A 13,546-nucleotide genomic window follows, 5' to 3' on the forward strand; every position below is an offset into this window, starting at 1 on the left:
CCAATACTAATCCTGCTGCTCACGGATGTCCTTTTTTAAATACACAGAAGTGCAAACCCCTGCTGATTTTTTTCACCTTCCTACTTTAGGGTGACTGAGGTGAATTGGTGGAAACAAACCATTTGTATATGAGCAATCCCAGTGCTCATTGGCAGATTCCCATTTATAGAGGCAGTGACAACAAAGAAATTAATTTTCTCAATTGACAAGTATGAAAGAATGTTCTACACAAACCTCACCGTAGAATTTTATAGCACAGAAACAGGCCATTCACCCCAACTGCTCCACACAAGCCTCCACCCACCTTACTTTACTTCACCTTATTCCATATCCTATTCCTTTCTCTCTCATCTACTTAGCTAGCTTCCCCTTAAATGCATCAAGTCCTCTTATTCAAATCTATGTTAAACTTTTATAGTTGTAAATACAAGGTGAAATCAGCCTTTTAAAACAGTAGTAAATAGTGAGGAGGATTATAACAGACATCAGGAGGACATAGACAGACTGGTGAAATGGGCAGTCACGGGGCAGATGAAATTTAATGCAGAGAAGTGTGAAGTGCTTCATTTTGGAAGGAAGAATGAGGAGAGGTAATATAAACTAAATGGCACAAATTTTAAAAGGGGTGGAGGAAGAGAGAGACCTGGAGGTGTATATACACAAGTCATTGAAGTTGGCAGGACAAGTTAAGAAGGCTGTTAAAAAGGCTCACTGGATCCTTAGCTTTATAAAGAGGGGCATAGAGTGCAAAAGCAAGGAAGTTATGCTAAACCTTAAAATACACTAAAATGGACGTTCAGTCCGTAGGGGTGACCCCGAGCTTCCTGGCGCCTGTCACTTTAATTCACCGCTTCACTCCCACTCTGATCTCTCTGTCCTCGGCCTATTACATTGTTCTAATGTAGCTGAACGTAAGCTCGAGGAACAACAGCTCATCTTTCGATTAGGCACTTTACAGCCTCTGGACTCAACATCGAGTTCAACAATTTCAAACTATAACCCCATAGCCTTGGAAAGGGTGCAGAGGAGATTTACTGATTAACAGGGATGAAAGACTTCAATTATATGGAGAAGCTGGGATTGTTCACCTTAGAGAAGGTTAAGGGAAGATTTAATAGGTGTTCAAAGTCATGAAGGGTTTTATTAAATAAGGAGAAACTTTCCAGTGGCAGATGAGTTGGTAACCAGATGACACAGATTTAAGGTAATTGGCAAAAGAAAAAGGCGACAGGAGGAAAAATATTATGCAGCGAGTTGTTGTGATTGGAATGCACTACCTGAAAAAGATTCAATAGCAATTTTCAAAAGGAAATTGGATAAATACTAGAGAAAAATCTGCAGAGCTATGGGGAAGGAGCAGAGGGAGCTTGTTCAAAGAATGGCATCTGGTGTTGTATCCTTCTATGGAGTCTCAATCGACACCACTGTGCCAGCCCATGAGTTGGAGGCGAGGTGGGACTTGCATCCAAACAGAATTGTGCACAAGAATCAACCCCAGTCACTGAGAGCTGTGATTGATTGACAGGGGAATTACCCAATCATCTCCATTCTGGCTGGGAATAGTGGGGTCACTATATGCAGCCATGATTCTACTTCCCAGCTGACGTCTGCCAGGCTGCATTGTGCAGGCTGCGGAGCTGCACATGGCACCCTCTTGTGGATAGCAGATGGTACTGCACACTGCCCCTTTGGAAATGGCTGTTCACCCGCACTCCCACAACTCAGAGTACGGATCGATGAAAAGTATCTTATTCAGCACTCATGTCCTTTCGGGAAAGAAATCTGCCGTCCTTATCTGGTCTGGCCTACGTGACTCCACATCCACAGCAATGTGGCTGACTCTGAACGGACTCGCAAGCCACTCCGTTGCACCAAACCGCTACAAAGAACAGCGGTTCCAGGCGGCGGCTCACCACCACCTTCGAGGGCAATTAGGGATGGGCAATAAATGCTGGCCTTACCAGCGACGCCCACATCCCAGGAATTTTTAAAAATTCAGTTTACCCACAGTATTTACTTATTTCCTGTGCCATCTCCATCTAGGCACATTCTCCATCCTAACATCATTAGGTTTAGAGTAGTTATGGAAAAGGGCAAGGAACAATCAAATGTGAAAATACTCAACTGGAGGAGGGCTAACTTCAGTGAGTTAAAAAGGGATCGGGCCCAGGGGGATTGGAATCAAAGATTGGCAGGTAAAACAGTAATTAACAATGGGAAGCTTTCAAAGAGGAGATGGTTCAGGTACAGACCAGACACTCGGCTTGATTGGCAGCCTATCCACCACTTTAAACATTCACTCCCTCCACCACCAGCGCACAGTGTCTGCAGTGTGTACCGTCTACAAAATGCACTGCAGCAACTCGAGGCTTCTTCGACAACACCTCCCAAACCCGCAACCTCTACCAGCTAGAAGGGCAACAGGCGCACGGGAACAATTTTGGTACAATTTTAAAGGGAGACCCCCGGGGGTGTCATTGAAGGTGGCAAGACAAATTGAGAAGGCAGTTAAAAAAAAAAAGCATACGGGATCCTTGGCTTTCTGAAGAGGGGCAGAGCACAAAAGTGAGGAAGTTGTGCTAAAACTTTATAAATCGCTGATTAGGCCCCAGCTGGAGTATTGTGGCCAATTCTGGGCACCACATTTTAGCAAAGATGTCAAGGCCGTGGAGAGGGTGCAGAGGAGGTTTACTGCAATGGTACCAGGGATGAGGGACTTCAGTTACATGCAGAGATTAGAGAAACAGGTTGTTGTTCTCCTTAGAGCAGAAACATAGAAGATAGGAGCAGGAGTAGGCCATTCGAGCCTGCTCCGCCATTCAACGAGATCATGGCTGATCATCCAAACCCTAGCACCCGGTCCCTACACCGACAGCCATCCCACCCAAGCCCTATCCCCGTAACCCCACAAATTTAATTCCCCCCTAACACTAAGGGCCAATTTTTATCATGGCCAATCAACCTAACCAGCACATCTTTGGACTGTGGGAGGAAACCGGAGCACCCGGAGGAAACCCACGCAAACACGGGGAGAATGTGCAAACTCCACACAGACAGAGAAGGTTAAGGGGAGATTTAATAGAGGTGTTCAAAATCAAGGGTTTAAAAGGAGAAACTGTTCCAGTGACAGAAGCGTTGGTAAGCAGAGGACCCAGATTTAAGGTAATTGGCAAAAGAACCAGAGGTGAATTTAAAAAAAATAATTGCAGTGATTTGTTCTGATCTGGAACGCACTGCCTGAACAGCGGTGAAAGCAGATTCAACAGTAACTTTCAAAAGGGAATTGGATAAACACTTGAAGGGGAATAATTTGCAGGGCTCTGGGGATAGAGCGGGGGGGGGGGGGGGGGGGGGGGGAGTGCGACTGATTAGACTGCTCTTTCAAAAGAGCCAGCACAGGGATGATGGGCCGAATGACCTCCTTCAGTGCGGTATGATCCTATGGTTCTATCCTGTGGTAAGGGGAATGCCCGCTGGCTCAGCAAGTTTATCCAGTGAGTAGCCATGCTGAATAGACCAAAAATAAAGTCCCAGGTTTGATCTCTGGCCTGTGCTGAGCTAGCTGATATCAGCCAGGGTAGCACAAGGGCAGAGTAATTGGCCTCAGCAGCCCAGGATTAAGGGCAAAGGCAAATCAGCCAGGGTTTCCAATCCTGATCATCAAATGACACCTGCTGGAAAATGGTCTGTGTGGATGAGAGGTGAGCAACAGAATTGGGCTCGGCTGGTATATTCCTGACCGAAGAGCCTGCCAGCCTCACACACTACGCTCATTCATGAACAATGGCCATGTGGGCAAAGCCGGGGGGTCCCGGCCCCCATGGGTCCGCACTCCAGACAAGAAAAAAAATACATGTAATGGTTGAGAATGACAGTTTTAAATGTGTACTGTACATAATTAACAAACCTTAAAGCTTCAAACACAAGTGTTACTAATTCATAACGAGCCTCCATGAAGACACTTGCAGAAGGTTGGTATGAAGTGTGAAGGATGCTGGTCTCTTGCTCCATGTCACGTCACCCCAGAGACTGGGAGCGCTCTTCAGGTCCTCACTTAACCTGTAAGGAGTTTACAATTTCACCTGGCTGGCCAAGGAAAATGATAAGTAGACTGACAGCTTCCCTTAGGCAAGAGTAAAAGGGTCAGAAAGCCCAGGGAACAAGGTAAAAAAAGGAATAGAATGATACTGGTGCTAAAAGATTGGCCAGGGGGTGGCAGCATTCGGGGCTGCTCGGTGGAAACTTAGGTTTAATTGTTCATTTCATGGTCTTGCTAATTGCCAATACCAAGTTCCGAACTCCGATGTTGGACCATTGCACAGCAGGTGATACAGCTCACTCTCCGAGACTACTGCACAAACTGCCCACCCATGTGATGCACCGTTACCTGTGGCCAGTGTTCTTGTGCCTACAAAACAAGCACAGTACAGGAGGAAGAACAACAGGATGGCGGCTTGTGGGCTTTGTTCCACCTACATTTAGCTCCTGCCTGAGCAATGCTGTCAAGAGTGACTGAGTGAACGCAACAGAATCAGCACGAGGATTCTCTCGACCGGGCCGGCTGCCCCCTTGACCCAGATTTAGGGAGGGAATTCCAGAGCTTCGGGCCTTCGCAGTGAAAGACACGGCCACTGATTGATGCAGCCTGCATGGGTGGGATCCAAGAACAGTGTTGGAAATGGACAGGTCGGGCACCAACTGATTGGAGGTTAAGGCACAGAGAGAACTTTATTTTGGAACGAACCTGTGCTGGACCCAACACACAGAACGAGGACAATGCTCCGTCTGCTGTAGGAGCACCACTCACAAACAGTTCAACATGATGAAAACTGGATTCACAATCAAACTGTGGCAGGCACAATAACAGAATTATTAAGCAGTCACAACTTGCCCACTGTTATTTGGACTGCCCAACAGCCGTCAACAGTCCTAGCTACATCAGCAGTAAAAATGTATTGAAATTCAGCAGGGATTAAAAAGAAAATCAGAGTGCGACGGAGCCATATACTGTACTGCTCAGGAACAATACCAGTGCTGTTCAGAGTCAGTGCACTTTCATCCACAGTTTCATTCTGTGCTGATTGGGGACATAGCCTCACGCCAGGAGGCAGTGACCAGCAGGTTACAAACACTAAGAGAATCTCGGAATGTGACATTCCTCAGGGATACACATTGCAGAAAAAGCACTGCGTTTCCCAGACAGGTGTAGGGTCCGTCCTGTCTCCCTCGCGAACCAGCTCCATCTCCTCAGTAAGTATACAGCGTCAACAGAGGCGACCTCCTCCAAGCCAGTCAAAGTCATCGTCGTCTTCCTCGTCCTCATCCCCAAAGAGTGGAGCTGGCGGTGGGCGGCCCTTCATACTCTGAGTGAGAGAGAGAGAGAGAGAGGTGCGGAGTGACAAACGGCACACTGACCTCACCGGCATCACCATTACTGAGCAGCGCAAGAACGATCCCGGGGCAAGACAAAGGAAAGGAAAGGGGTCTCGATTCCACAGGTACTCGACTCACAGTCACTGCTGTTAAAGGGTAGCAGGACTGGGGTCAGATTAGACCAGGAATCACATTTCAGATCCCCGATGGCCAACACTGTTTAACCCAAGTTATTTACCCCACCCCCTTTATACCATCGGACCCCAGTTCCCCACCCCCTTTATACCATCGGACCCCAGTTCCTCAACCCCTTTATACCATCGGACCCCAGTTCCCCAACCCTTTATACCATCGGACCCCAGTTCCCCACCCCCTTTATACCATCGGACCCCAGTTCCCCACCCCCTTTATACCATCGGACCCCAGTTCCCCACCCCCTTTATACCATCGGACCCCAGTTCCCCACCCCCTTTATACCATCAGACCCCAGTTCCCCAACCCTTTATATGATTTAACATTGCCGTGGCAACACTGCCCTCGTTCTGCCTCACTCTTGCAGCAATCCATTCACTTTCTTACCACTTCCTCGTCATCCTCCTCTTCCTCCTCCTTCTTCTTGGCCAAGGGTTTCACTATCTTCCCCATTTTCGGAGTCACCGATCTGAACAAGCCCTCGTCATCGTCATCACTGAAAAGGCTAAAGGTAAAAGGTCACAGGGTCAGCATTTTCTTTCAAAGGCTCCAGTCATTCATTTTGAATGGAGGCCTACATGTTTATTTTAATATCCTCCCCCTCCCCCGAGGTGACGAGCACAGGGGTAAGCTTCTTCACAAACTGGCAGCCCTCAAGTGTTCCCCTTCATCTGCAGGTCGAGGCAGCAAGTGCCAGCAGGCTATTCAACTGGGGGCGGCAGAATGCTAGTCAAGCCCGATCCCACCCCCCCACACATGGACTATCCAGCAGGAGCCATTGGATGGAGAGCAGGAGTGGGAAACCTGGCTGTTTCTCTCTCCTCCGCTGCCCAGGATATTTCAGGCTAATTGCAAAACCCCAATATGTTACCTACTAAATATAAGCAGTGGCAAAATAAAGCAACAGGCACCAGGACATAAAAAAAGGAAAAAAACTTGCATTTCTATAGCGCCTTTCACGACCTCAGGATGTCCCAAAGCGCTTTACAGCCAATGAAGTACTTTTGAAGTGTAGTCACTGTTGTAATGTAGGAAACACGGCAGCCAATTTGCACACAGCAAGCTCCCACAAACGACAAGTGATAATGTCCAGATACAGGAAACTTTGGTTTATCCGGAGGTTAACTGTCCGGAATGCTCGATCCACCAGCAAAATTCAGGAGTCGGTTCAGTAAGTTATTTAAATTTTCGTTGCTTTTTTTTCCACCAGTCAGGCTCTGCAAGGTCTCGCTGAAGCTGTTGCTTAGCTACAGAGACGCTTGCAAGCTACGGCCGACTGTTTAGAAGCTGTTGCTAAGCAACAGGGTTTGTTGCTAGATACGGAGCTCCAAAGCTCCGTATGTTTTAACATTAGCACTGGTTTGTCCGGCAGTTTTGATGGGACGGCAACAGCTCGGTCCCGTCGGTGCCGGGTATCAAAGTTTCCTGTAATCTGTTTTAGTGATGTTAGCTGAGGGATAAATATTGGCCAGGACACCGGGGAGAACTCCCCTGCTCTTCTTCGAATAGTGGTCATGGGATCTTTTACATCCATCGGAGAGAGCAGACAGGGATTCAGTCCAACATCTCATCTGAAAGACGGCACCTCCGACAGTGCAGCACTCCCTCAGTACACTGGAGAGTCAGCCTGGATTTTGTGTTCAAGTCTCTGGAGTGGGACTTGAACCCATAACTTTCTGACCCAGAGGTGAGAGAGTGCTACCCACTGATCCATGGCTGACACCCTAGGAATCAGGCACAGGAATATTAGTGTGACCCCAAGTTTTATCAGACTGCCCCAGTACACACCCACAGTGACCAGCTCACAGCAGGAGTGGAGACAAGGGGGCACCCGTAAGGCTACAGGACATCTAACCAAGGGGATGAGAAAGTGTGTTTTTGGATAAAGTAAACAAGTCCCATCTTGAAGGAGGACTGTTCCAGTCAATGAAGGTTAAATTGTGCCCTCTGTTCTCGGGGTCCCGAGTGGCTAATACTGGTTTTACTGATGCTAGCCCCTGAAAGTGATCACATTTCAGTTCACTATCAGCATGCAGGCACACACACACATGCAACAACCTGCATTAATGTAGCGCCTTTAATGTGGTAAAACCATTCCAAGGCGCTTCACAGGAGCGTTTTCAGACAAAATTTGACACCGAGCCACGCAAGGACAGGTGACCAAAAGCTTGATCAAAGAGGTAGGTTTTAAGAAACTTCTTAAAAAGGAGAAAGGGAGAGGCTTAGGAAGGGAATTCCAGAGCTTAGGGCCTCAGCAGCTGAAGGCACGACCACCAACAGTGGGGCAAAGGAAATGGTGGACGCACTAGAGGCCAGAATTGGAGGAGTGCAGAGACCTCGGAGGGATGTCGGGTACAGAGATAGGGAGTGGCGAGAGCATGGAGGGATTTGAACACGAGGATTTGACCTGGGCTCAACAGTCAATACTGCTTCCTCATGGTACACAGGTCCCCAGGGTAATCAAGTGAGACTTTGGGACGTCCTCAGGCGATCTGGAAATGAGGTAAGCTGTGCGAGCGGTCAGCCGTGCAGAACGCAGTAGAGAGGAGAGGCAAAACGTGATGTGCTTTGATGGACAACTGAATCATGTCCGTGTCCCTGTGCAGGTAACAGGCACCTCTGATCAGGGACTCCTTCAGGGTTACAATAAAAATCCCCAGCTCTCAATAGGGTTGATTCAACCTTTGTTCCTACACTACAGTGGGACAATGGCTCAGATTCCTTAGTATTGAGCTGCTCTCCTGGCCGGGGAGCAGGGGGGGGGGGTGGCGGAGAGGGGTAAACACATCTCCCCACCCAACAAGCAGTTGTGATTTCCCCCAAGAGTTATTGGGAAGTGGCACCAGTATGGAAACAAGCTACCCAACCAACCCATGCAAACACAATGGCCCGGAACTTGGTGTCGGGGGCTTGCCGCGCGTGCAAGCCCCCGATGTGCACTCACCCTGTGCGCCGACATCTGAAACCTGGCCCGCAGTGGATTTCCTTTCAGTGGCCAGGTTCTGATGTCGGTGCGCTGTGCTAACCTGACCCAGTGGCGTAGTTAGTGCGGTGTGCCGGCTGGGATCAGGTGAGCACTGTTCAGCCAATCAGGGGAGGGGAAACTTCATTCATAAGTTTGAGAGAAGAACTGTCAAACTCATGAGAAGTACTGCACCCCAAAACACTACTTAAACTTTAAATAAAATTTTAAAAAACATCCCAATCATTAAATTAAGTATAAATAAGTTTTAAAAAATAATTTACACAATAATTTTTTTTTGAAAAAAATTAATTTTTAATAAAAAGGGTCTAAAACTAAACTTACCTTATTGTAGATTGTTTAAAATAATAAACCTGTGGGAAAAAAAATTCTAAATTGCACTAAAACACCACTTACTTGTAAAAATAAATACTTACGTGTGCTTTTTACAAGCGTAAAGACCAGAGGCCTTTACACATGCGCAAATCCCCCAAAACACAGGAAATCCAAGACGCACGCGCTGCCCCCTACAGCGCACGCGCTGGCCTCTTCACCTCTTGGGTTAGAGAGGAAGTGCCGGTTTTCAGCGCATGCGCTGTGCATGCTGAAAACCGGCATTTCCTCCGGCCAGACGCGCGAGTACCCCTTCCGTACTCACGCGTTTGGGGAGGAATTACTGCCCCATTATGCACAAGGCAGGAGAACCAATAATTGGATAAAAACCAGAGAGGGCGAGAAAGAGCACATAGCATCATGCAGCAGCAGAGGAAGGCCGTTCGGCCCATTGTGCCCGTGCCGGCTCTTTGAAAGAGCTCTCCAATTAGCCCCACTCCCCTGCTCTTTCCCCATAGCCTTGCAAATGTTATTTTCAAGTATATATCCAATTCCTTTTAGAAAGTTAACATAGGAACAGGAGTATGCCATTCAGTCCCTCGAGCACGTTCCGCCATTCAGTTAAATCATGGTTGATCTGTATCTTCACTATCTACCCGCCTTGGTTCTGTAAACCTCAATATCCTTGTGTAACAAAAATCTATCAATCTCAGTGTTGAAATTTTCAATTGACCCCCAGCCTCAACAGCTTTCTGGGAGGGGGAAGTTCCCCATTTCCAGTTACTACTGAATCTGGTTCCACCACCCTCAGGCAGTGCATTCCAGATCTTAACTTGCTGCGGAAAAATGTTCTCATCTCCCCCTGGTTATTTTGCCAATTATTTCTGTCAGTCTTACGGGGGAAAAAATCCCATGCTCTGCAGAGGACTGGGCTTACGAATGAACGATAAACGCGCATTTTACACACGGCACCCATCTTGAAGGCACAGCAAGGGGCAGGAGGCCACATTCGGAGGGGAGCAACATCTGGAACACTGAACACAAACACTCAGTGAACAGCTAAAGCCAAACCGATCAGATATTTGAAATATTTAAAAAAAATAGGTGCAACTTCTTATCCTTAAAGACTGGTTACCTCATAGGGGCTCTTACATAGTCATGGAACAGGATTAAGGTTTTCTGACTGAATCTAACCAGACTCCAACATTTCACTCCCACGTGGGCAAACTGACCCATCAGAGTTCTTTGTGATCCAACTATCCCTTATTTTCCATTTCCAAGGATACCAGAGTCTGGGAAACCCATAAACCCTGCGACTGCCTTTATTTAAGTGCTATTTACCTGGAGGTGTTTGTCGAGGAGATGGGCTTGGAGTTGGATTTGGGTTCTGGAGTTGCTGTCATGCCATTGGAGCCATGTTCTGTCACGTGCAACGTATCTGGCTCTGAGGGAGCCTCATTTGGATGAAACACTGGACCCTCGGAGCTCGCATCGAGAGCTGGGACTGTCCCCTGTAGGGCGTCGGCAGGCCGAGCCCCCTCCTGAATTCCAGAGGTGTTATCCCCACTTCCACTGCTGTGTGTTTGCGACTGCTCTTCCGGTTTTTCACCAGCTAAACTGTTTGGAGCCGAGGCGTTGCCCAACTCACAGTGCTGAGCTCCGCCCATCGGGTTAAGACTCTTCTCCGTTGTCCTTTCACACTCTTGGACCTCTGCTTGTTGATGGGGTCTTTCACTCTCTGGGTCAGACAGGGGCGGCTCCACTTCCTTCTCAGCCTCTCCCTCACCCGTCTGTTTTCCAGAGTTCCCTGCAGTGCTCTCTGGACCATCTGCTGTAGGTGGACTTGGTGCGAGAGTGGGAATGTTTGGAGCTGGGTTCAGAGCTGCCTCCGGCTGCGTTGATTCTGAACCTCCGACCTCAGCGTGGTCCGGTTCAAGCTCGACCGCCTCCGGAGAGTGACCAGGTGATAAAGTCACGTCATTTAACCGCTCAGCTTCAGATGCTGTGGGGCGCTCCTCATCCAACGCTGCACTCCTTGGATGTTGTGCAATATCGGTATCCACCTTAACGCTGCGACTCTCGATTGGAGGAGCTGCTCGTTCCTCAGTCTCCTCCTCAGATTCTTCATCCTCATCACTCTTCATGATTGGCTGATCTTGGCCACTTCTCAAGAGCTGTAGGGTAACCACCTGTCAGGAAAGAGTAAGACAAGATCACTGTAAAACCAGGCATAAAAAAGTTACTACTGGGTCCCTCGATGGATCAGTTAGAAGGTGCATTGTCCAGTGTGGAACTGATCCATGCAAGTTTTATTCCCCAAGTCTGTGCTGAATTCGTTGATCTCAGTTGTGTGCCAATAAGGTGGGTGTGTATAGACGCCTTGCAAGATCAGACTCGAGCACAATGCCCCGGAGCTCAATTACTTGCCGACACACTGTCTAGGCTCTTAAAGAACGACCGTGGGATCACCCAATGGCTTTGCCAGTTTTCCAGTGCACTGCTGAGCCACTCAGGCCAACAAAGTCCCAAGTTCGACCCCTGGTCTATGCAGAGTTAGCTATTACAGCTGGGGCAGCAGTAGGGGCACAGAAATGGCCCAGTACCCCCAGGTTAGGTGGGACGGGGCAGGCCCAATCTCAATCCAATGATCAGTGTGTATGTGTGGAGATTGGGCGAGGACAGCACTGGGTTGTGGCGTGATGCACCAACACAAACAGCCTGCTGACACTGTCAAACCTCCTAGATGATAGGTCACCTGGGTGACTGTGGAACCAAACCCCAACACAACCATTTTTTTGGGGCAGGTGGCCCATCTTAATTCACCCAGAAATTTCCTAAAGTTGTTACGTTTATGGGGCGATATAATAGAAGTCTTTAAAATTATGAAAGGATGGGACAGGGTAGGTAGAAGCACACTGTTCTCAAGTAGTCAAATCCTCAAGAACCAAGGAACCATAAATACAAGTGACTTAGAACAGAGAGCAGGAGAAACTTCTTCACACAGTTGCGAGGCTGTGGAATCCACCTCCACGGTTAATGGCTGAGGCAGAAACTAATGTCTACATTCAAGATTAGATTGGATAGGTGGATGAAGGAAAAGGGTTTAAAAAGGATGTGGGAACCGGGAGGGTATGTGATCAGATCTATTTGCTCAGGTCGGGGGTAATTGTTTAAAAGATCCCAGTATTTTCATTCCACTACAATTGTTAGAAGTCTATTCCATTCGTGATTACTGTGCAGGAGGAAGAATTTCCTGACATTAGTCCTAAAATTTAGTAGTTTGAACCCATGCCTTCTTGTCCTACAATTTAATTTATTCCCAATTTACCTTAACTATGTTATACTTCTATAAGACCACATGCCAAACACCTCCTTTCCAGGCTGAAAAGCACATCGCTCCAGTCTTTCCTCATCACTTGGATCCCTGACAGTGGATCAGCCTCGTGACCCTTCCCTGCACTGCCTCCAGCAGCTGAATGTCTCCCTCGTGCCTCAGCCACCAGAAATAGACACAGTACTCGAGATCTGGCCTGAGCAGAGCGCACGACTTCCTCTGACATTAGTATTTGGCAATGATTTTAAACATCCTATTGGCTTCGATTGCTGCTGTGCATTGGTTGGCCTCGGTCTCTTTCAGCACCATTCATCGAGTACGTGTGTTGCTTAGTACTTTACTCTCGTCTGCCTTAAGTTTCACTGGCTATCGTTCCGCCCACTTCCTTATTTTGTCCAGCTCATTTTGTAATTTCTGAGCTGCCTCTTCCAATTCCCCTGCCCCGAGTTTGCATTGGGTTTCTGAATCCAGGTCATGTGTATAAATTAGAAACTGAGCTCTGAGGCCATCACTCAGTACTTACCCCACTAGGAGGTAACCAGAGTACGTGTTATTTTCTATCCATCAGCCCATTTCTTATTCACTCCCAAAGTTTACCCTGAACTCCTGCAGCTTTGAATGTGGGCAATATCCTGTCATGTGGAACTCTTGGTTGGAAGTCAAAGTACACCAGGTCGTAAGGCTTTCCACAGTTTACTTCGGATGCCACTTCCTCATAGAAATTAAGGAAGTTGCTCAGGCAGGATTGTTCCCTTCTGAATCCATGCTGACTGTGGTTTGCTAGATTTTAAATAATGCTGAAATTTACTTCTGATAATCAATTGCATTACTTTTACACAGAATGGAAGACTAATGGAACTGGAGTGGCCCAGGTCAGTTTTGTCCTTTTTGAATATGCCACCTAATTAGCCTCTTTCCAATCTACTGGCACAACCCCAATGCCCAAAGACTCCCTCGTAACAGCAGTCAGTGCCTCACAAATCTCCCTTATCCCTCTCAGCATTCTGGGATGAATACCATATTTGTTTTGAGCCGTTTCAGACGGTCAAAAATGTTCATCTCATTTATATCTGAGTCACTGACTGTCCTGGTTTGTTGCATGTCTTCCCTTGTGAATACTTAAAGGAAGTAACCATTCAGAATGCTTCCCATCTTGTGCTCATTCTCAGTTTCAAGCCCACTGTGCATGGTTGTATGGTTTTCACTTGTTCTGACTGCCCAGACTGTTGTCGTACTGAAAGAATGCTTGCTCTTATGTTTAGCCTCTATGGCGATGCTTTTTTCTGCATCCATCTTTGCTCCTCCGATCACCCTTTTAACGTGTTTTTGCATTTCCTTATATTCCTCCCCGT

At 47.6% G+C, this 13,546-nt stretch overlaps 1 protein-coding gene across 2 annotated transcripts in view; it reads right to left on the bottom strand.

Annotated features, from left to right (window-relative positions):
* Positions 1–3,856: 3,856 nt before the first annotated feature.
* The window catches only part of fkbp15a (FKBP prolyl isomerase family member 15a), an 82,723-nt gene continuing 73,033 nt past the window's right edge, over positions 3,857–13,546 (bottom strand). The window contains exons 28-30 of one of the 2 annotated variants that reach the window (XM_085965876.1): positions 10,202–11,049; positions 5,953–6,070; positions 3,857–5,363 (exon numbers count right to left, since the gene is read on the bottom strand). In XM_085965876.1, coding sequence (XP_085822002.1) covers positions 5,265–5,363; positions 5,953–6,070; positions 10,202–11,049 — 1,065 coding nt within the window. In that variant the 3' untranslated portion in view covers positions 3,857–5,264. The remainder of the gene's footprint in view (positions 5,364–5,952; positions 6,071–10,201; positions 11,050–13,546) is intronic. The other variant, XM_085965877.1, reaches the window with a different exon arrangement.

Source organism: Somniosus microcephalus, chromosome 23, assembly GCF_052327205.1.
Source record: "Somniosus microcephalus isolate GS21.2 chromosome 23, FLI_Smic_1.0, whole genome shotgun sequence".
NCBI lineage: Eukaryota > Metazoa > Chordata > Chondrichthyes > Squaliformes > Somniosidae > Somniosus > Somniosus microcephalus.